This window comes from Helicoverpa zea, chromosome 25, assembly GCF_022581195.2.
Source record: "Helicoverpa zea isolate HzStark_Cry1AcR chromosome 25, ilHelZeax1.1, whole genome shotgun sequence".
NCBI lineage: Eukaryota > Metazoa > Arthropoda > Insecta > Lepidoptera > Noctuidae > Helicoverpa > Helicoverpa zea.
Window position 1 is genome coordinate 6,759,222 of NC_061476.1, and position 24,628 is coordinate 6,783,849.

Genomic DNA, 24,628 nt, shown 5'->3' on the forward strand with positions numbered 1-24,628 from the left:
CCGCGATCAATAATTCACCCCATACTGCTGTGACATAGCCCCGCCCTCGGGTGACGACCTCAAAGGATGGGGTGTCCACAGCAATTCTTGCTATGAGCGCCACCGAACTGTTGCTGTCGCACACCCAGTCATCCCTAGGTGGCACATAATACGGCTCGGCGACGACTGCGACGTCAATCATCCACTCCGCCATGCTCTGGAGCAATAGATCCTGAGCCCTGGCGCAGTGGTTGATGTTTGCTTGGAGGAATCTACGACTTAGGGCCATTATTGTGTGTCCATGGTAACCTCCTCGAGCGTCGATGGATCCAGTACCGCAGCCGATGGGTGAACCGGCTGTGAGGGACCAATTGTTTCCATCTGCGAGTTATCTGAGTTACTACTAGCCGGCGGATGAACCGACTGTGTGGTAGTGACCCGTGATGTTCCTCTCTTGTTTGGCTTGGGCCTCGCGCAGACCTTTGCCCCAGTCTGATGGTCGGCTGGTTTGCCGGATGCTGCACAGAGTACGCAGTGAGGATTAGCTGTGCAGGAGGCTGCCTTGTGCCCAAGTTGGCCGCAGCGGAAACAAAGCTGACTGCGGTCGACCCCCGCGGTACACTGTACTCCCACATGTCCCTCTTCCAGGCAACGGTAACAACGAAAAGGCTTAGGTGCCAGAAGCGAAACCTGTGCTGAGACCCAACCCACAATCAATCTTCTTCCATTGGAAATCCTGTTGGCTGCCGCTACGGGGCAGCTTACCAGTACTTTCCCTAGGCCAAAGGCTCCTCTTCTAATAGTTCCCGCCTTTATTTGCTCTGGCAGACAGTTTCCGGCCTTTGAGATGGCCCCGGCAACCTCGTCCTTGGTGACAGAGTCGTCCAGGCCCGAAATGAGTAAGTCTGCACACTTCGTGGGCCTGGAAACTGTCCCCTTTTGAGGTCCCGTACCCCAAAGTAAACCTTTTTGAAGATTTCTTTTGGCTTTGACAGGCAGTTTTCTAGTTCCCTTATTTGTTATTGCCTTAATAGTTCGGGTTTATAGTTTTTCTTTGCTACTTACAGCTGCGGTTTTGTTTGTGAACGGAAAAAGGTTTGGAAATTCCATAACGCTGAGTTATTTTAAAAAGATTTTTAATGGGAAGTTTAAATAATGATATTCTAAAAAATTCGCATTCACAGAATTTGTTGCTAGTTGTGTCTCGTGGTTTCAACCGTGTCCTGGGAAATCTACTGCAGTTACCGGGGTAAATAGAGCCTATGTTTCTCGGGGATAATGTAGCTTTCGAACAGTACAATATTTCTAATTGATTCTGAAGTTTCGGATGCTTTACAAAATGAACGATTGCATTAAAAAAAAAAAACCTTTTTATAGAGGTAATATTACACAAATACTACACGAAATCAATATAATCTATACCTTCAAAAGACACTTAAATTACATACAACAAATAAACTTCATACATACAATTTTCCTACCATACATAAATCAATACACAAACAATTTTGGAAGTACACTCACAGAATAATTTAGTGCTTGTCACACAAGCAGTCTAATGGAGGATGATAAGTCGGTTCTTCACGTGAAATATTATACACGACACTTTACCTAAAGGGTTAGTTACCAATGTAGTACCGAAAACCTGAGTATTTTTAGCTCTTTTATCTAATAAGAATAGTACCTAGTTGGTAAAGAACTAACCTCTCAAGTATGAGTGTGGGTTCTATTCCCAGGTCAGGCAAGTACCAATGCAACTTTTCTAAGTTTGCATGTACTTTCTGAGAATCTTGGCACGTTAAACTGTAGGTCCCGACTGTCATTTGAACATCTTTGCCAGTCGTTACAGGTAGTCAGAAGCTAATAAGTCTGACAACCAGTCTTACCAAGAGGTACTGATGATAATAGAGAAATATTACTTTTTTTAGTGTATTTTACTTTTTCATCTAATAAGAATTATGTTTCATCTTCCATTCGTATTTTGTTTAAGACGTTCCCACAAAGAAGAACTAGCCTTTCATCTATTTTAGCAAAAAAATACAAAGAAACAAACCCAATCTCCCAAATTGCTAAAACTAATATTATTGTTGATTACAATACCAATTTCCATAACAAAATAGGTACGGTTAACATCGAAATTTTCACAAGATGACCCAAATACCTAATAAAACAAATTCAGTACTACAAAGTATACAAACTAAGTATAAAACTGTAAAACTGGGTTCGAACGAAAACACGGATCAGGAGTTGATAACAAAAAGCAAACTGGTTGTAGAAAGTTTTGTAACTACTGTTGTCACAGTGGCCCAAGGATAAAGCCCTGTGGAACATGGATTTTTATCGCGTTATTCCTGCAAAAAGACTATGTCATATCATCTGCCTAGCCTTTTCCCAACTATGTTGTAGTCGGCTTCCAGTCTACATGATGCAGCTGAGAACCAGTGTTTTACAAGGAGCGACTGCCTGTCTGACCACCAGTTACCCGGGGCAAAATGATACCCCTTGGTAAGACTGGTTGTTGCAAAAAAACGAACAGTTAATTTAACAGTTTACTGTCGACCCATAAGTAAGCCAATGATTGACTGACAGTTTTTGAAGATACAGGTCAGGGTAGCTTATTTAGAATCACAATTAAATAATTAGAAAAATAAGAGACTATGACAAAATTAAAAGTAATTTACGGGTGATCTGCGGTCGGGAAATGGGGGATGTGGAGAGTTTTAAAGGTTAAAAAAAAGTTTAATGTTAAAGTTTCAGGCAATATTAAGATCTGCGATATTTTTTATTCCACTTGAAGGCAGCTGGATAAAAATAGTCCCTTCGAGCCGGGGTGAAATAGCATTCATAAACAAGTCTTATAACATTTCCTTACATTGTATGTTGGGTGTGTCACCTATCAACCATATCAGGTTTCAAGTTCACTTAGTCAAGACACTTGGATTAAGTTAGAAGCGTGCTACAAATCAAGGAGTAAGTTAAGTAACAATTATAATACGCCTGTCATTTCTGCGTAGACTCGCTTTAACATCATCTACCGAGCCTTTTCCCAACTATGTTGGAGTTGGCTTCCAGTCTAACAGGATGCAGCTGAATACCAGTGCTTTATAAGGAGTGCAGAATATTAGCCTATCCTTTTTTAGGGTTTCGTACCCAAAGGGTAAAACGGACTTAACGCCTTAGGCATTCTCTACCAGTCTACCTTAGGGTGGTGGTGAAATAGAAGTGGTAGGTGCAACACAGACATACCACAAATTACATATATCACAAATTGTCTTCTTTCTAGCGTAGTTTTAAAAGTCGCTTCAATAAATTATCTATAAAAACATACCTTAGTTAAAAGCCCTTCAGTTTGTTTACATTCTTTGAATTAAATGGACTGTCTTAGGGCTACCGTGTATTAGGATAAATTGAGACTGAGTCCTAATTTAAACAGATTTTTACATGAATGATCCTATATATAAATTATAACTATAAATGATGAAATGACCGGTATCCTATAGCGATGTCCAGAATAGAACGAAGCGAAAAAAAACTCTCTTTATTTTTTTCTCAACTTCGCTCTATTTGACAATAGACTTCATCACCATTCTTGCTTGCTTGTACACAAGAAAATTACAAGTTATAAATAATTAAAATAGTGCAACGTTAACTTCATAGCTCCATTTAAATTAAACAATTGCCTATCCTTTTTCTAGTAAAACTTCAACGTTCCATTTCATTCAACGTTTCACGGTAGCCCTTACCACTACACGTCCGTATAGTGGTCGTTTTTTGGGGGAATATACGTGTTTGTAACAGTCTGACAACCTACTTTTAACGTCTCGTAAACTCAAAAACAACCTTTACTGTTTAAAACTGTTCGAGTAATCATTAAAGTTCATCAAAATAAAGATGAGAGTCATATTTGGAGGGGGGGTGGGGGCTAGAGTGGGGGTATAAACAAAATTTTAATTAAAAATAACAATGATCTTAAGGCTTAATATCGTTAACTGAATTTCAACATATTTCCTACCTGAAAATTGTCTCTGATTTTGATGTAAAAACTTTTCATATTTCCTTTTCATCTCCAGATCTGTTCACAAACTTTTTGTTTCTACGTTAATCAATTCTGATGACAATAACATTTTCTCAGACAAATTAAAAAGGCCTTACTCTCATCATCTCCTGGACAAGAAAAAACATTGTATTTTATGTACATTTCGGCTTATAAAACGACCGGAATGATAAGACTAAAAGGTCCTGTTTGTCCGTAGTTTAAAATTTTACATGGCGACCTTTCACCACGTGGGAACTTACAACTGTTCAAATTGCTACCAAGCTTGGGGGAAAATGTCCGAGTTCGGGCGCTCGGTGAAAAATACCATTCAGACTGTATTGTTATACTGGAGGTAATCTGGAAATGACACGCCTTTAGTGCTGTTATTCCGATGTTTCTCACGTAAATAGAGAATGGGTCCGGTGTTGTATGTTCGGTTCAGGTTCCGTTTGGTATATCTTTTATGTTATTTTTAATCTAAAGGATGAAAATTATGAACAAATTCTAATGTAAGGATTTTTTGATATGTACGTATTTCACTCAGAACTCGCGATTTTACAAATAAGAAACTAACTAGCAATAGCTTTAAGTGTTTAAAATGGCATCGCATAGGTACACGCGTAATATAAGTGACACTTACCAAAACCCTATCTTGATGTATGTATGTATAACCACTGGTCCTAAGATCCAACCCTGAGGAACACCGTCCACATCATTATGTGTTATATAGATATTATATTAATTTAAGCAATCATACCAAAAAAAGATAATGTTGTCTAATCATACGACACGGGTCTACAACGCGTACAGCATAAAACAATACATAAATAACTACAAAACAATAACACTACACTATAAAATGCTTCTGAAGGAGTACTAGACTCACTTTCAAATAGCCGTCAACGTGTTTACTTAGTTGTTTTACGTATTTGATTTCGTTTTCCATTACTTTGTTATACGTGCCTATTTTATTTGAACACAACTTAGATGCATAGGCCTTAGGATTGACTTAGATCACTACTTTACCACACAAGGCTGTTTCAACTTTATGTTTCACCGGACACTAGCTTCTTTTTAGTGTACTCCTGACCACACACCGTACAAATGCCCGCAGTTACCTCAACTCTTGGCTTCCAACACCTTCGGCCTTCGGTGATCGGTCTTTTGACAGTTTCGTCTTCCGAGGCGGCACACACGACCCTAGTCACTTGTATCTGGTTTCCTGAGTACTCTCAAGGGAGGTGAGGTCTAAGGCTCCCTTGAGGGTGTTCGTAGTGCGGTGGGTGAGCGAGCAGGGGTGGTGGGTAGTGTTTGTTGGTAACGTGGTTGTGGGGCAGCGGCGGCGTCGGGCGATTGCCCGCCGGCGGTTCGCGCGCTGTTCGAAGCGCCCCGCCGGCCCGCGGCGCGCGCGCCGGCGCTCACGCGCTACGCCGCCCCCGACGGTACCATCCTGCTGCTCACGGAGAACGGCACGCGGCTGATGACCCGCGCCGCCGCCGCCAGCCTCCTGCGCGCCGCCCTCCTCTCCCCGCGCCCCCCTCGGCCCCGCCACGGTGAGCCGCCGCCGCACCCTCTCTTCATCTTCTCTTTCTATGTGTCTGTCGGATTCCGTCGCCTCTCGCACTGCACGCTTCGCACTACGCTTCGTAAGGTAGGAGCGTGGCAATACGTGCCAACCGTGATACTACCAAACAAATTGCTGCCCAAACACTTTTGCAAAGATTTCAATATTTTTAACTCTAACTAGCGGATTTAAAAGTTTTCACGGAACTTCACAATTAGTAAGATCCAACGAACGTCTCAGCTTTCTTTAAAAAGACACGGCTCTAACAATTTGAAACTTTAGAATTTTCCGGAATATTTAAACTTAGTGAAGGCTGACCCAATTTTAATAATAGTATAGGTTTTGAATAGAATTCCAATTTAGCTACATTAGTGACTGCGGAGTTAGTTTAAATCTTAACGATTTATAAAAAAAATATTTAATGAACGTTCGCTCCTACTTTATGCCTGCATGCTTTTTAGATAATTGCTTTCCTTTTCCTATTTACTCCACTTTAGGCTTTCAATATTTGTGAAACTTTTCGACGTATTGAAAGTCTATTCTGGGACCTCTTGAAATGGGCATGTCTGCATGTTTTCTTTCTGCATCTCCTGTTTTTCTACGATCTCTATGGTTACTGCGCGGCATAGACTGGCTTTGATAAATAGTTCGAGCGGGACTGCCAACCGGGGAGGCTTTGCTGATCTCATTTCTTTACCGGGACATTTTCTAAATCGTTGAAAATTTTAATTTTTGCCCGTTTAATGTCGTAACGTTTGCGAATATCGTTGTTTATTGTATTGGATTGTCATTTTTTTTATATCGTCAGTAGGGTCAGTTTTTTTTCTATACGATGTATGTCGATCGACCGGCGCGATCGCCTCTGATGTTACGATTTCGGAGTCCCGTCGCGCTATGGCTCGATCGTCGAGCGTGCCACACCTAAGCGATTCGATGGATGAAATTCCAGTAAAGCTGATGTCGGACGGAAGGATCGCGAATCGGAACGGAACCGGTGTGTCTTCGTGGATCGGCGGTATGTCAATAACACATGATGGGAACCTGATCGCCCCGGACAAAATTATGACGCACATCCACCGTTATGCAAGCCCTCACTACAACCCCCATGGGCATCATTACCATCGTTGGAACCATGAGCCGGGGGGGAGCGAGGATCCCCTGTACGCGACCAAGACCGTCTACGGACCTGGATACATTGATGAAAACCGTACGTATGGCGTTGGTATTTTTAATACGTTGGCTAATCTTTTTTCTTTTCATAATAACTCGAATTAAGCATTTACTTTCGATGTTTTTAATAATATGGTACAAGTTGCAAGTGACACAAAAAGATTAGTAAACGTAGCCAAAACTTTAGGTGGTACAAATAAAGAAAATGAAACACATTTTGAACAGACAGAACAATTAACCATAGATATCGTAATTCACATCACTTCGAGCTTCAAAACTGTACAATACTAGACGGTTTTAGGCAACCATTGAGACATGGGTGAACTGATTTCATTTATAGCACCTACATGTTACTATTCTGAGTGCTCTCTACCCCTTTTATTATTTCGACCCCAGTAATCCGAGCACTTTAGTTTAGATCCTCCACAATTTTATAGTAAACGATAGTTTATATAAGGATACACGAAGTAAAGCTTTGCGTAGACATTGACTAGAAGGGATATAGAGCTTTAGAGCCCTCGTGTGCTTCCTTCCCTGATCTGAAGAGATGTAGACAATTTAGTTTTGTAAAGGAACGATTTAGCGAAGGCGCTTTGATAAAAGAATCTTCGCGAAGCTTTGCGAGTCGCGCCAAGAGTCATCAACCACGGACATTGTCATCGGTATAGCACGGTTTAATATTCGGAGAGGATTGTTATTTATTTACAGCTGAACACGGTGATCCACAATGCATGTATCCATTAAATATTCTATTCATATTTAACTTTGACCCGGCACAGATACCTCATGGAGTTTTTGCCTCACAATGAGTTACGTAATTTGAAAGCATGTCCGATTTATTGAAATTACCGCTTGTATTTAACGTAAGATTTTCATACAGATAATCGATTTCATTGGCAACTCATCGTGTTTTATTCACGACACGTATTTTTTTATCGATTTCTCACACATGTTCCATATTATTATTATAAACTTTGATCCACAACGTGTAAATTATATTTATATAAGCATGAGCATTATATTCACATTCAGATATAACGATTTTGTTATTTTCTGTTCCATTAATAATTTATTCATTTGTTATTTTTTTACTATCTATTTATTTATTTTATACTGAATAGTTTAAACGAGCTAAAATATTTGAAGCACTGTTTGCGTTTAACGTTTGATTATACAGGTATTCAGGGACTGCAATTCCGAAAGTAGTTTTCGAATATAATGACACGGTTTTGGCTAAAACGTTATTATACAAATTACAACTAATCCCGTATTTGCAAAATAATCAAACGTATTAATGTTACAATATTGGAGCATATAGTGTTATTGCTGTAGAATAATTAAATCCGGATTATGATGTGAATACTAATAACGAAGTAAATGAATGATATACTCATTTATAAAAACAATTGGCTTTTAATAAAGACAAAATGCTTATACCAATAAAAACAGAAATCGTAATCAAAGTCAACATTTTCCAAATCAACGTAAAATTCTGTAAAAAATAAAGTAACAAAAACTTGTTTTTTACTCTCTTTAGAAACTAAAGCTAGCTCTCGAAGTAATTACTCAGGAAAGATTGGCATATTTACGCGAACGGATAACGATAACCTAATTAAAGAAAATACTCTAAAAATCGACCTAAATGTGTTACTAGAATGTACAAAAGATCTCTTTTAGGCACTAGAATTAATAACAATTAAGAAAATAACGCAAAAAAATTCGGTAGTACTTCAAACAGATCACTAACAAGACAAACATGCTAACACTACATAAATTAACACATGACAACAACCAACAGAGAGGATTGGCAAAGAAAACGGTAAATCAGGTGATGAGAAGGTGGCCCTGCAGTCTACTTGCCACGTGGCCCTGGATGCGTGTATCAAGGACAGCGAATGCGTGATGTCACTTACCCCGGTGCTGCAGAAGTGTCACACTTCTGATTGTGATCGAGAAGGGTGCATGGCGGCGTTGAGGGGGTTCTATAGGAAGTCTGGTGTTCACTGGAATACGGAGATCGCTTTTTGTCTTTGCAAGTAAGTTTGATTTTTTTATTGGTGTTTTGATATAAGAAGGCAACAGTTTCAAAAGATTCCCAGAAAAGTTCATATAATAAAGGATAGCGATTGCTTTAAGATATGGGTGGAAAGAATGATGATTTTGAAATAAAGTGAGAGAAAAATGGAATAAGAGGTCATAAAGACATGACCGACGACAAATAAGAAAGTGAATTTAGGCTAGGAGTATGATGTTGATGATAGCGATTGGTTAAGTATATCTGCATTATACATATGTTACAGGAAAAAGGCTAGGCAAATCACTCAGATGTTCACATTTTCAGCAGTACAGCTCCCTCATATTTTTTGGCCATTGTTGCTATTTATATTTTAACCATGTCAAACTGTATGTAAAATGTAAAACTATTGTTCATTTAGTCGAAAGCTCCATAGATCATAGAATACTACCACACTATGTATAATACATAATATTTCTTCTTCTAAATATCCTTAATCTAGCTCCCACTAATCTCCCACTAATCTTCCACCATCTCCAGGAAAACTGACAACCGTGAGGACTCGTGCATGAACGCTCAAGAGCGACTGCATCCATCGTGCGCCCAGCGACCAGCCGTGGGTTCCCCTCTACCTGCCTGCCATACCCTGGCCCATGCCTGCAGGGAAGAACCGGAGTGCAGGTTTGTACTGAACTATATAGTGGTAGAAAGCAATCTAATCACGAGATTCGAGGTGCGAGTCCATAGCTAGCATGTGTTCGCACACTAAGGGTGCAATATTAGGGCAAAATGTTAAAAAAAATTGCATCCACAATAAGCATGGTGGATGAAAAAACATAATCCGTCTTACCACAAAAACTTTTAAACGTCAGTTTATGCCTTGTCTAAAAAAATGTCAAATTATGACGTTGACATATGGTTCATTTTGCAGCCAAAATTTTATTAGACAAGTGTTAAACAGGGTTTAAAGTTTTTGTAGTAAGGCCCAATAAGTTCGTCTTTAAGATAATCCTAAAATAATAGACACGTATTTTTTTCCTTTCTCTCACGTCATACTTCTTTTACATAAACGTGACGTCACAAACCTCCACTCCCAACCTTTAATGCCTTATATCTAAGGTAGTTTTAATGTATTATTTTAAAAAAATGCATGTCCAATATTTCTGGTAACCTAAGAGACGGAGACGAGTTAGAATCACTATCTTTAACCCTGTCATCACACCTATTTGCTGTTGTGCGCTACAGCGAGTCCAGAATTGTAGAACTTATCGTAGCTGGTAGCAATTAGGTAGCAACTCTCTACATGTAATTCGAAGGGATCCGTGAGCAGTGACAGCTATTCTGACGGTAACGACGAAATATTCGTGTGCTGCTCTGTACCGCACACCGGTAGCTACAACTGTGTTGAATATGTCAAATTAATCACTCAATCCCGTTTATCAAGCAGACCGAGATAATACATGCGATAGATATCATGCTTCAATAATTGACACAAAAGCTTTGATTTAAACAGTACAACCGAACGATCCAAATGCAACACAAATGAGGGGCATTATTATTGTGAAATACGGGCATTATCGCTTAAAACCACGGAGGATGGAAAGTTGAGTGGAGATGCCATGAGGCAGGTAGGTCAGGCACGTTCTTCTAGGTCAACTTCGTGATCAAAACGACCAGTTGCTGATCCGAGTCGGTCGCTGCTACCGAGGTGTTCGAGTTCCTTGAGAATGAAAGAACAATAGGGGCATACAAAGGGGAATACAAAGAGCGGGTTTCGAAGGAGGCGTGTGATGGCATAGCCAGTAACGTTTCTCATCCCCTGAACACTCATTTTGATGACGCTGCTTACTGCGGATGTCAATAACCGGCTTATCCGTTGTCTTACGATAGGAGATTGAATTATTATATTAGCTTCTAATTATTATATTATTATGTAACTAATTATTATATTATTATTTGTGGGTATACATTTTTGTATCTCTTTATAAACTACCGGGTTTTTAGATTAGCACGGACCGAAGCCAAGTGCTAGCCTATGTGAATGATGAAGGGAGATGTGCTGAATTATTAGGTGTGTTTTGTAGTCGTTGTTGTGTGTCTGTTGGGATTGTTATAGCTGTTTGGGTTTCACTATCATTTTGTAAAAAATTTCTAACGATTCGGCAAGTGTTTAAGATGGCAGCCTTCTGGAGAGTTCGATTATGTGATGGCCTGAAACACAGGTTTACATAAACCTAGCTCGAGCAGGTCGCTTTAATATCTTAAGTCTTTGTTAATAACAAGTATTTAATAATTGTGTTAATAATAGTATAAGTAGTAATTACCTTGCATTATATATATATGTTACCGTAAGATTACAAACATCGTTAGATTACAATCTATCTCGAGAGATTGTAAACTGTCGAATTATTGTGAACCGTAACATCTGATTGCAATTTAACGCATTATTTTTCGCTATATTATAATCTATCGATGAGAAATTGTCAAATTGTCAACTGTCCGAAAGCTCTCTCTGATTGGTCAGTCTTTTTGTAAGATCGACCAATCACGACCAGCCGTTCTGTTCCCATGGAGTTCCCGTAGAGTTAGGAATGAAATAGAGGTGTCAGTTAAATAAAATAAATGCTCTTCAAAAATTCTTCAAGTATTAAATTTATATAAAAATAACTCTTATAAAAATACAGTTAGGTATTTTGTCTTCAAATACAAACTAATATTTAAAAATAAAATAAAAGGGGTGCTAATTAAACAGGCTTCTTTTTAATATCATTATTCGCCCCCAAAAATGTATGTTGCCTTCTAAATTACTAAGTCAGCCACAATTAATAAAGCGTCGAGCATCTAAATAATACTATCTTAGCCACGAGTTATCTTCCACTCTAAATACAACTCAGCATGATGGTTATTTTTTTGCATCTAAATTTGTAGCATGCATTCTAACAGTAAACTTCTTAAATACTATTAAATTACATCATAAAAATATTTATTTACCTTCTAATTTTTTAACTCGTACCTACTGAGTTTTTTGTTTAAAATATAACACATCCCATATTAATTGACCCAGCATGGAAGTAAGCATGCAACATGCAGCAAGCATAACTTCTGTCACGGCTCCGGCGCTGCGGGGCTCCGGCGGTCCCATGCGAGCTTATCGTCGCAGATGGTTTTCACGCTCACCACCGCAGCTTCGGCTTGCTGGCCGGCTCCGCCGGCCAGCCTCAGCCGCGGCGGCGAGCGCTGAAACTACCTGCGCCTCAGCTCGCAGGCCGCCTCGCCCCTCCGCGCCTACGCGGTTTTGAATTGCACTCTAGGGGTAGGGCAGACAAGACTACGTGGAGTCGGTTTTGCAGCGATTCGTTTTCGTCACTAACTTCAATTTTTAATACAATTTTTAATTGTGTGTAATTTGAGTCTTAAAAATTAAGTACAATTTTTGATTTTATAAAAAATTAAACCGTCACTTATTTTTGCACGTCAAAGAGCTGTGACACCGGGAGTTGCAAAGAACATTGTCTTTTTTGACGTTCTACCAATCAGCGCGCAAGATGCATTCCGTTCTACGCCAGTTGACAATTTGACCGCTCTACATCGCTCTCGATCTTACAAAAAGACTGACCAATCAGGGAGAGCTTTCGGACAGTTGACAATTTGACAATTTCTCATCGATAGATTATAATATAGCGAAAAATAATGCGTTAAATTGCAATCAGGTGTTACGGTTTACAATAATTCGACAGTTTACAATCTCTCGAGATAAATTGTAATCTAACGATGTTTGTAATCTTACGGTGACATATACATACCTAAGATTTAACTATGAAATTACTGTGGCTTATTATAAACCATCTTTTGTAAAAAAGTTATCAATAATAAACAATAATAAACAAATTATTATATTAGCTTCATATATTTTTTTGTCAAATTTCGATATCTAATAAAAAAAAAGGATGGATTGGTTATTAAAATTCGCAGTTAGAAGATTTTACATCATGACATCGTCATTTTGTTCTCCATATTTAAAACCATGGACATAATTCATTTCCACGTCATAAGAACAACTTCATACCCAAAGGCTGACAAAATGGAGTTCCAAGATATTTCAGCTAATTGAATCTGCCTCGGATTTTGTCTAGATTTTGAAAATAGACACCCTAAAAGCTAGACAAAGTTTATGAAAGACCTAACTTTTGGTTCATTGTGATTTGGCTGGCAATTTCGCTGGGTCTAAATTCGTATTTAGTTTGTCTTTGTTAAGTCTCAGAATATACGTGTCGCCTTTCTGCTTGAAAAGAGATAAATCCCTAGTTGAAGCAAATACTTGTGGTCTAGTGCCCGCTTTCTATTGTCAGGAAACATGGTGGATTTAGATACGATGATAGATGTTAAGGTTTATTCTAAACTTGTCAACGAACCCATGATTCAAGAGATCATTTTAGTGTGCTAAATTTAAAAGTAAAGAGATGAATTTTGCTATTTGTTTTTCTAATGTGTAAGCTATATTAGTGCCAAGTTCCGCCAAATTCTATTCATCTGTTTGTGGTAGAAGAAGTAGCAAACCTACACACACTTACTCACAAACTTTTGCCTTTATAATATTAGTTTGACACTGATACCCTCCCAATTATAAGCCCAACATACTACCCGAATCTAGTCCAAGAGCGACATAATCTAGGTAACACAAGCTTCTGAATTAGCCGAGCGATAGTCATTCCAATTACGGCGCCAATCTGATTGGACGATCCTACCGTATTGACTGTGATTGATCAAACAATTGATCAACATTATTCAACATTCGTGATCAAGTGAGACCCATTTTCAGCGACAACATAAACTGTCGTTTTTTCTTGATAAAACTGTGTACTTGATTTACGTGAAAATGAGAAACACAGTTTAAACAAAAAAATATTTGTTTATGTTGTCGATGTACTTGGGCCTAATCCTGCAGATATTGATCGGTAGATATCTTAAATTCAGTTTCGCAATCTCTACTAATATTATACCTACTACACTGAAGAGTTTGTTTGCCTGAACGCGCTTCGCCAGATTGCAGGTCCGATTTAAAATCTCCAGATAGTCCATTTATCGAGTAAGGCTATCAGCTGTTTTTTTATCTGGAAAGATGTCCTTTATTAAATACTTTATTGACAAAAAGTGTGTGTTTGTTACGCTTTCATAGCGATACGGATGAAAGATGTACCTAAATAGGTATGAAAATGGTAAACAGATGTGAGGCTGTTATAGGCTCAATCGAGATGCTGGAAGTATATAATGGAAGTATAGTAGGTATTTTTCTCGGGACGCATGAGAAAAACTAGAAAAATCACGTTCGCGACATATCGTTCTCCCGAAAACTAGAAACAAAACTAACAAAAAGACAGCCAAATCCACTGCACTCGGTAGTCGAAATATTGAACGCAGTCAAATAGAAGATTTTAAACAACGCTGTATATCGAAATATTCCAATACTGGTAGGAGCCTAGACATGGAGAACAAAGTGACTAGCGGAGGTGCCATAACGGGATAACGCTGCTAACCCACAGCGGGAGGAGTCATTTGATGATTTTTGACGTCGTTAAAAAAAACGGAAAATCGTATTAGAAAGTACCGCGCCAAAATGCGGGTGAACGGGGGATGAGTAACGTTACTCTTTTCGCCCTTATTGGTCTTACTACAAAAACTTAAACACAGGTCTAAGACTTATCTAAAAAAAATGTGGCTGCAAAATAGACCTTATTTCAACGTCATAATTTAACATTTTTTTAGACAGGTCTTAAACTGACGTTTAAAATTTTTTTATGGTAAGACGGTATATGTCTTATCTTAGGACCCGACAATTTTTTGTAATAGCAAAAATTTTTGACAGTTGTCTCAAAACCCCAAATACTCGTAACTGATTGTTCTGGTCTAAGCATGACCTTACGAATTTGACTTAGAAGAAGGCGCCTGACCTACCTGCACTATGTCATCTTCATCATCATCTCTGCTCATCTTTCCTTATTCCGTGAAATATTTCAATACCTACACGTAGTAGGCCTAGTATTCCGTATTTTGTAGTGTTTGCAAATGTGCAGGTTTCGTTCAAGCGGCGAATTTCATTGCACTCGAATACTCCGTAGATTTACTATCGAATTTATCGTGCACGTGCATGATGGTTATGGGAAATATAATCGTGTTCGAAAAATTTGAAATGATGGATATTATTTCTACAGTTTTCTGACTTTGGAAAACATGTTGTATAGAGCAAGAAATGTTGGTAGGTTGAAATCTTATCAAACTTGGTAAAGAATACAAAAAAGATCTTTGATACGTATACAGATTCAGAATTGAAAACCAGTCCATTTGGAATATAGGCCATAAAATCTGATGGAAGTAGCCTTAGTCCAGGACCTACCCGCAGTATTTACGTCCAAAAAAAATCGGGTCACTTTTCGCCCATGGTTGGTTAGCCCTAAGACCCTTGATTAATTAACTTGTATATCGGTGCTAACACAACTGATAATCTACATAATGGTTTCTGTGTGTTATCATCAAATGATAACTCCCGCTGTGGGAGTATGAGGCAGTGTCAGAGTCTTACTGACTAGAACCCACTATGCTCTTTCTTGAGCCCTTTATGCACCAGGACCGCAGTAACTCTTTCGAAAAATCCCGCAGCCCATCTTCATAATATGTATGAAAATGAATAATAATCTATGCTTTATTCCAGGATTCGCCTCGAGAACTACGAGCAATGGTGTGCAGTAGACGCCGTAACCCAAGGCTGTGCAGGTTCCCCGGCAGCCTGTAGAGCCGCCGTGGTGGCTGTGCTGGGTACCCAACTGAGAGCGGCCTGTGCTTGCAGAGGAACTGACTTCGCTCAGCTGTATGATTGTCTTGGCTGGCAGCGGCTGTTGTGGCTCAATCCTTGCGTTGGTGAGCTGAAGATATTTTTTATGATGTACATCTAGTTTAACCACCCTTAAAACCACCAAACCATATAAAGCAAGCGTGGTGATTACCGCTCAATCCTTCTCCGCGTGAGAGGAGGCTTGTGCCCTACAGAGGGACGATAAAAGGGCTGAAGATTATATAGTTTACCCTAATCTACTCAAACGATACTTAGTCTAACCTAAAAGTTTTTCTGTCGCAACCCACGTAACTCCGGTGACGTTTCAGTATTTGGCCATGAATATCCCTATTACATTTATCAAAAGAGGCTGATCACCCCATATTATTGTGCAAAATATCTTACTATACCCTTAAAACCACATAAATAAATAAGTCGAAGAGAAATAAAGAAAAACCCTAAATATATTTTTACAGAAAAAAAATCCAAGTTACTAATATCTGTTCAGCGTATAGCAACTAAACCAACTTCTTTTTTTGCTGCAAACTGAACCTACCATTACAAAATTCCAGTGGAATCCCAAAGCGACTACCACATGAAGACCTACGGGCCGCTGCTGACCACCACACCCTTCGACAACGGCATCAGATACATCACAGTGGCTCCCGAGTCTCCGATCTACCATAAGACTACCACCCATCATCATAGACATACTACGCAACATGGGACCTCTAATGTTGATGCTATTCAAGTAAGCTCTTCTCTTTTTTCTATGAGATAGTTTTTGCGACTACATGTTCGCAAAAATAATTAATAAAAGAAAACTTAGTTTGAAGAGATTTTTTTCCAAAATACAGATTCTTATGTGTAAAGCTGTGATTAGTATGACTATGGTTGGATACACGACCAATGATGCTAGTCATTCCATTTAGGAAAATGTAGTTACCTGGTCATATTGTTGAATATTGATCTCAGTTGAATATAATCTAAAACGACATAAAGTTTGACTAACAACTGCAACAAGTTTTGTAGATATTGGTTAAGCCACTTTGAATTCTAGTCAATTTCCAAAAATCTTGAAACGAAAAAATTACAGTTTGTCCCCAAAAAGTACCTTTCATTCGTCGCTAAAACTAAAACCCTGCGTTCTTAGGAAACCCGTGAAGAACTAAGCCCAATCACAACCATGTCAGAACAAACAGTAGGCCCGAACGAAGTCGCCCAGATTTCCGAACCCGTCATAGAGACTACGACAGAAACTACGACAGCGGCTACGACGACTACTACAACTACTACGACGACTACGCCAAGGCCTACTACGACCTTGGAGCCGGCGAAGTACTGCATTGTGAAGAAACCGGAGAGTGATGATCAGGCGCAGTATATCAAGATGGGAGAGACGCGACGAGTGAGTTATTCGGTTATTATCTGATCAAGTTAAATATTATTCTTTGCTGAGATCCTCTTTTAGCAATATTTATATGACTTACGTCTTCATATTCAATGTACACAGTGATGTTTAAATCCCCAAGGAAGTTATCTTTTGAACCCTCAGCAAAAATCTCCTTAGATTTTTATTCATCAAGCCTGGATGCCAACAAAAAGTATGGAAATAAATCCAGAAGAAGACCCTTAGCTTATTTTTTAACTAAATATGTCTGCTGTTGGTGGAGTGACAGCTACTATACTAAAAATTATCCATTTTCCTTTCAACCAATTTAGTAGCATTTCAAGTTTACAAATGATCAAAACATCATATTGACAATTTGCCCCTCAAATTCCAGCTCTACCGTTCAGCAGAACTAGCCGAATGCACGGACCTCTGTGTCTGCGAGGCAACCCTGCAGGTCTCATGCAAGGTCGCCTGCGTACCCAGGGCTCCTTGCTCCTCACGACTGGCCCACTATTCTCATGCTGCACCAGCCTACCAGGCTTATAGAGGGCGTTGCTACTGCTACTCAGGGTCCTTTATATGCATGAGACCTAACCCAGGTAAGACTAAAGGTAATAACTTTTTTATTTATTTAACAGGCACTGGACACACTGGCACAAAAACGTAAGCTTTGAACACATTCTTTACACTTTTCACGGAGTTTATATTGTTCCTTCTTCTTACTTCGTTAGGTATCTAGCAAATAACATTTCCTTCTTCTTAAATTACAATTTCGACTAGCGAAGGTTAACAGTTATATTTCTTGTGATCTCTGGCGAGGCAAAATAGTTAACCCTTTTCGAGAGTCTTAACCATTCTTTGATGTTTCTCAGTCACAACTTTTTCCTGTAACCAACACTTCTTTTCTAATTTGCCCATTATATATCTCTATCTATCGAGTATTTAAAACCCACTTAAACTTCTGCTAGAAAACACATAAATATAAGACGCACAGAATATTTCTCTACTATACGGCTTTAAGTCCTACTATTATACAAGGTTCTGCGTCAATTTGGTAATACATACACTTTTGATCATTTTAAAGCGATATGCAAGTGACGATGGAATTGGGTCTTAATATGAGGTGTAAATTAGGCAGGCCTTATTGTTTATTTCTTCCTCAATAAGAATGGCTGAACCAAGTTATCTCATAGCGTAATTACCAAAATTTCTCGAGAAAGGCTATAAAATCTCTTGAGACGCTTGTGAAACGGCTGGCGGAGGAAGCTAGTCTAGAATATCTTTTAAATCTTTTTTCAACTGCTGGGCTTTCAATGTCATCCCTCAAACCTCAAAACTATTCAAATTCCAGGTGAATACAAGCTACCAGAAGGGGTGTACCTACTTCTGGGCTTCAGCGCAGTAGACGAGGCTCTGCTGCGACCACACACTGGCTTAGGAGCTGAGGATGCTGTGCGTCTACTGCAGCAGTATCTGTATACTGTGCATAGTGAGGGGGTAAGTAAAATTGTATATCTTGGTATAGATCTACTCCTAATCTGCAATCGTAATGAACCTCTCAAGAATTAACATAAACTTAACATAAAGCACAAAGCGTTAGCATAAAGTTCATATCAGTCTTCATCGGTTCTTCTCCATGAGATCCACGTTTTGGTTCCGTGCAACCTGTGTCAGACTTTTCATAAGAGCCTACAAAGGCCCATTGGAAATAAATACTTTTGAATTTTATTGAAGTGTTGATTTGAAGTCTTTTAAAGAAATCACACGTGACTGAAATCCAGACAATGCTTTCATTTATAAGTCCAGAATGTCCAATAACAGATAGCACCATGACATTCCAGACAAACTGCACGCTGACCCTGTTCAACATCAGCAACGAGAATGTGATCATCTCCGCCAGTGTGCCGCCACGAGAACAGGAGGCCCTCAGGGAGGCTGGGGACGCTCTGCTTGATAGGGAGAAGGTAAGACATGATATCGATTAACTGTGAACTTCGTGTCGATTAACCGACGACCACAATAAGAGTCCAATTTTTATTTAAAACAATCCACGAACTTATTGAAAGTTATATACAAAAAAAACAGTCTAGCTATTTGTGAACAGTAACAGAACTAACAAAAGATTATAATAAGTAAATGAACTAGACAAAACTTCGGACAAAGGTCCAACGTAAACACAACGGCTATGTAGCTACTTTTGAGCACGTTTCCCATCACTATCAATCATTACCGTTTGAAATTAATTACCAACATACAACTGGAATTTCTAATCTAATACACTTACTTATATCTTACAGGAGGAATGCATTGACGTCCTCAAAATCGTCAAATCCCGCATCAACTCGCAACACGAGGACATCTCCTCGCACCTTTTGCTCTCCATCTTCAAGATCGCAGAAGTTGACGTCGTGTACCCCACCCCGCCCAGCTCCGCCATCACCTCCCATAGGCCAGTTAAACTCTTCTATATAACCATTATCCTTATCACTATCCTCTATAACTTCAATCCTACTGTCTCCATCATCAGCTCTGTCCTCATCTTCAAGGGCTTCGTCAATTGTTTGTCGAATTTATTGACTAGTACTCTAAGTATCAAGGGGCATACTAACCCTTCAATGTTAGACATCGTTCCTTTCGAGAGATATTTTTTAAAAGAAAATATCAATTTTGTATCTATTTTGAAATGTTACGATGAATTTATTGATAATAGTAATGTAGATGTTGTAAATTACATTGAAAATCATCACGATGCACTTGCTTTAGGTAACGCACAAAAGAAACATATCACAGATGACATAGATTTAAGTAAAATATATGTAAATAATTATAAGGAAATGATACATATCATAAAAGCTGTGAGTATTACAATATTTAATAATTTAAATGAACTTGTTGCTGATGCAATTATACTTAAATATTTTTCTAGAGATGTGTATTACGAAATTGGATGTACTTATTACGATTCGATGAAGCTTTTTGGTGAATTCATTTTTGGAAATATCGCGTCCTCTTCTTATGGGATTGTAAAATCCGTTAGCTTAGGACTGACTCTAGAAGTAGTATGAAGACTGACATGATTAACTAAACATATCATAGATGTATTTCGTTTTATTTTCGACTTAGAACTGGTGCTTGTAGGTCGATCTTAAAGGCTGGGTTTTGTAAATAAGTGTATTACGCCTTTTACACTGTTAGTGGTTCTGTTGGTATCTCTGGTAGAGTAGTTCGTTTCTTGCTGCAGACGTTGATATTCTTCTGTATACTTTCTTCATCATCATTCTCCTGCCCTTATCGCAGTTTATTATTTGAGGTTAGCACAGCACAATCTTCTTCCATATTTTTATACATACAGTCAGCACTATTTCTTGTTACGATTTTATTTTAAATGTTTTCTATTTTAAGCTCAAACTTGAATACATCAGTAATATTGTCGCTTTCTTGGCAATTACCTTCAGTGTTACCTGGGTCGTCGTTGGAGTAACTTCTAATTCAATATCATGAAATGAATCATATTCCTCTTTCCGAATCTTTCATTATTTAGCGTTATTCTTGCTTAAACGCATATATTTTTTACATATTAAACTAATCTAATAGGCTGTGATTGTCTGCTTTTTCTTCTTTCTTCTCTCTTAGTCATTTCGTATTTGTAATTTTACTGGACTGCTAAGCTCCGTATTTTTTTTCTAAATTGTTATTTCTAAAAATGTCTGCAGCATCGAAATCTTTATCGTTCTTGTTTTCCCCGACCTAGGCTAGTCTATTGTAGTACGTCGCCTTTTCGTTAGATACCTGTTACTAGATTATATTATATCCATCAATGTGAAATGCACGTTAGAGAAAACGATATTGGAACAAAAACTTTGCAATTTGTAGTTTGAGTCTGAATTTCTGATTGAATTGATTACATGATTTTTTTTTTAATCTTAAAAAGTGACTTTTGGTGTTTGTTTTTATAATTCTGATTTTTTATAATCTTAATCATATTATTTTTGATAATCTTAATTATAAATTAATGCAAATCACTTTCATTATTCTCAAAATATTTTTTATTCCCAGATACATAATGAAGGTATAAAATAAATAATTTAAATATTAAAAATTCTGATTGGCTTATTAAAGGCTATCGAATAATTAGAAAACAATACATACAACATTTTTATTCATATTTCTTAGAAATATCTTCCATATTGGACATTATTTGATATATTTACGAGAAAGGCACAAAACTAGCCTCCGCCAGCGGTCGTACTCGCGTCTCGTAGGAACTATTTTGCGCACCCGGACAGAAAATTATATAATAGTAGAAGTAAATACCGCCATGCTAAAAGATTTTTATAGCTTAGACATTTTTTTATGTTTTTTAGTACATTATCTTTATTTTCTAACTTGCAAAGTTTTGTCCAATATCGAATGAATGTAATTAGGAGACACTTAGATATATGTATTCCCGTTGCGTTACTTATAGAGATGTAATGTAAAATGGTAAATACTAAAGCTTTAATTTGAAGTAGACATAGATCTCTTGTGTTCTAAAAGAATCTTATCGAATAGTGATGTGGTAGATACTGTTTGACTGTTCGTATTGGTGTTGCCAGCTCCTTAGATAAATTACAACTGTTTTATTTTATTTTTTTGCCTTTGTAATTTGTGGAATTTATTTTGTATTTCTTGTGTAAATGGAGAAGTGTTTGAAATGGCAATAACAAGCTTAAAAACTAAAAGTGAATGTGGAATATAAAAATTACTCTCCAGTTTTACATATTTATACCTTTAACATAAATAACCCATATGTACTCATTTTAAATATGCTAGTACCTAATATTGACATTTTTATTTTTTTGATTTAAATAATAAAAATGAATTAAATATAATCAGCACGAACTCACCAACGGACTAGGTACGTACAATGATTATTTATAATATCTACTTTTTGAAGAATCCTTTGGGATTTATTTTTAATTTTGAGGATCTGGCAACATCCTTGTTGTAGGGACTTGTTGTACTATAAACTACTGAATTTCCTCTTTCTTTAAAATTTTCGGATATTATTTTCAACGCCAGTCTATAAACTGTTCCAGCCTAGTACCAACGTACTTATAAAAAATTTGAAAAAAAAAATACTCATAAAAAGAATGATCATATTTTCACCTCAGTGTAAAAATATTTTTATGGAGTACCAGTCTACGGTATCAAAATCTTTCAATACACTACATTGATGAAAATTTTGGGTCATAAGTACACTCTGATAAAAGAAATCGCTTTCATTTTTTTTTTTGTTAAAAAATTAGGTTTTTTTAAACTATGAGTCCAGATTAATGCAAAATAAATGAATCGTAAATTAAGAATCACACAAACTTTTATGAAACGAAAAATTATAATTAATCATCACAAAATAATAAAATGTATGAAAATTCAATAATAATAATAAATAATTGTGTAAATCCTTCCATTGTAGCCTTATTTCACGAAAAAAGCAATATAAAGTCGGTCCATGGCTTTTTTAAGTTATTTATTAATTATTAAATTATTGGTCCGATTGCTTAAAAATATTGCACATACACGCTTGATGTCGGTTAAAAATATCGTGGAATTATACCTGTTTTTATTGTTGATAAATAGGTAGGTAATAAACGTTTCAATTTAAGTTTTTTTTTTAATAATTTAAGAACTTTCATCATTTAAAAAAAAAATAACTGTCGTTCAACATATTTATTATCTTTGTAATGTTGAAAGATATGATATGTTTTATTTTTAATTATTTTTTACTTTTACTTATATCGGGTGTGTCGTTCATAATCACATTAAATTAAATGCGTTAATATACTGGTTAATATATGTCGATTAACACAAAGATAAAAGAAAAATATACAAAGTAAATAGAATAAAAATGTGCAAAAATTAGAACACCATATAAAAGTCAGTCATTACAAACAACTGAAATTCTCCCTTGAAAACTGACAGCTGTCAACTGATCAAAACATACGATACTCCTAACTTTATCTCTGCTTTACACATGATGTTGTAAATTATAAAAACGAAAAATGACTCCTGTGGTCAAACCACTGAATGGACTAGGTTATTTTTTTTACAATTCGCCATAGAATATCATAAAGTATATGCGATATGATTTGATGTGATTGTGAACGACACACCCTGTATATTCAAAAAAATATATTATAAATATTTATATTTACAAATTTAAAAAAAAATGTTTATTATTTTAATAATATTGTGATCCAAAGTAACACATACATATCAAAATGAAACTTTGCGAAATTAAATGTAACGTTACATATCAAGAAAGCTCAATTTTATACCTATTGTATTTCTAGCATTAGTCGTTGCAAAGCAAAATGCGTACATCTTTATGTAGCTTAGACATTAGAAAAAACGTAGTTATAAATATAAAATAAATTTACAAAAGAAATTAGAAAAAATATTTCTAAAATAAATGTTGAATTCTGTTGTAGAATCATAAAGATGTCGTATATTTAAATATAAAGCAAATATATATTTAAGTAATTATTTTTCCTTTTCTATAACTATCTTTATTTATACTTACGATGTTATTTATTTGTTAGAGTATACGTAGGTCTGAATGTTTTTATTGAAACGTCCTTTATTTCGGACTTAAATACAATTATTGTTAGTGCACGCCTCATGCCTTCCATGTAAATAAGAATATATAGAGAATACATAGTAATATTACTCTGGAAATTATATCATTTAAAATGAAAATTGTTTACTATCTGCACCCTTATGAAATTAATAATTTTATCTACAAACAAGAAAGTATCGTCACAAAAAATATACAAAAAATCATATGATTTTTTCACTATTTCAATGAAACGAATATTATTATAATTATAAATATTTTTTAAATGTAATTATAATTTATAAAATAGCTTAATTGTTTAATGATTGGTAAGTGAGAGGTTCTTTTATATTGTTTGTTGTAACTTTTTGAATATTTCTTGTGTTTTTGTAAAATATATACTATTCAGTTTATTTGAAGGTCGCTATAATGTGTGTTAGTTAATATTACACTTAATTAATCCTGTGTCAGCGACTATTATCTAGTAGTCTCGATGTATAGCAATATTAATGAACGTAGTATATTTAATATCGGTTTGGGAATCAATAACCTAAACAAAAAGGTATTTTATCTATTTTTTCTAAACTTAATCTGAAAAAATAAATCGACGAAAAAATATATTTCCGTCCTAACTTTGTCATTTTTAAATAATCGCTCTGTTTTTAAATAAGCAAAACGTTTAAAAAACAAAAACAGGACATTTTGTAAAAACTTCACTAGGTATCCTATTCTTATAATTTTATTTAAGTAATTTTTTGAACAAAAAAAAACTTCTCTTAGCACTCACCTACATATATCCAAAGATCAAAATATATTTTCAAATAAAAATAAATAAAAAAAATCTTTTCCAAACCGATATTGAAGAAAAAATTAAATTAAAAAAAAAATGTGAATACACAGCACTGTAGTGATATGCGTAACTGAGCTTCTAAAAGATTATTAACAAAAAAAAAACAATTGTTTTATACACTAAACCATTATGTCGTATTATTGTATATGTTGCCATGCTGCCGGCGGCAGCGTGGTAATTCTTATGTCATTTTGTTGTAGC

At 36.6% G+C, this 24,628-nt stretch overlaps 1 protein-coding gene across 1 annotated transcript in view; it reads left to right on the forward strand.

Annotated features, from left to right (window-relative positions):
* LOC124642618 overlaps window positions 1-22,661 on the forward strand; it is a 143,548-nt gene extending 120,887 nt beyond the window's left edge. Inside the window, exons 6-15 of the mRNA XM_047181128.1 lie at window positions 6,529-6,786; window positions 8,548-8,785; window positions 9,304-9,444; window positions 15,470-15,675; window positions 16,162-16,340; window positions 16,743-16,997; window positions 17,374-17,581; window positions 18,334-18,479; window positions 18,824-18,946; window positions 19,280-22,661. Coding sequence (XP_047037084.1) covers window positions 6,529-6,786; window positions 8,548-8,785; window positions 9,304-9,444; window positions 15,470-15,675; window positions 16,162-16,340; window positions 16,743-16,997; window positions 17,374-17,581; window positions 18,334-18,479; window positions 18,824-18,946; window positions 19,280-20,047 — 2,522 coding nt within the window. The 3' untranslated portion in view covers window positions 20,048-22,661. The remainder of the gene's footprint in view (window positions 1-6,528; window positions 6,787-8,547; window positions 8,786-9,303; window positions 9,445-15,469; window positions 15,676-16,161; window positions 16,341-16,742; window positions 16,998-17,373; window positions 17,582-18,333; window positions 18,480-18,823; window positions 18,947-19,279) is intronic.
* The last annotated feature ends 1,967 nt before the right edge of the window (window positions 22,662-24,628 follow it).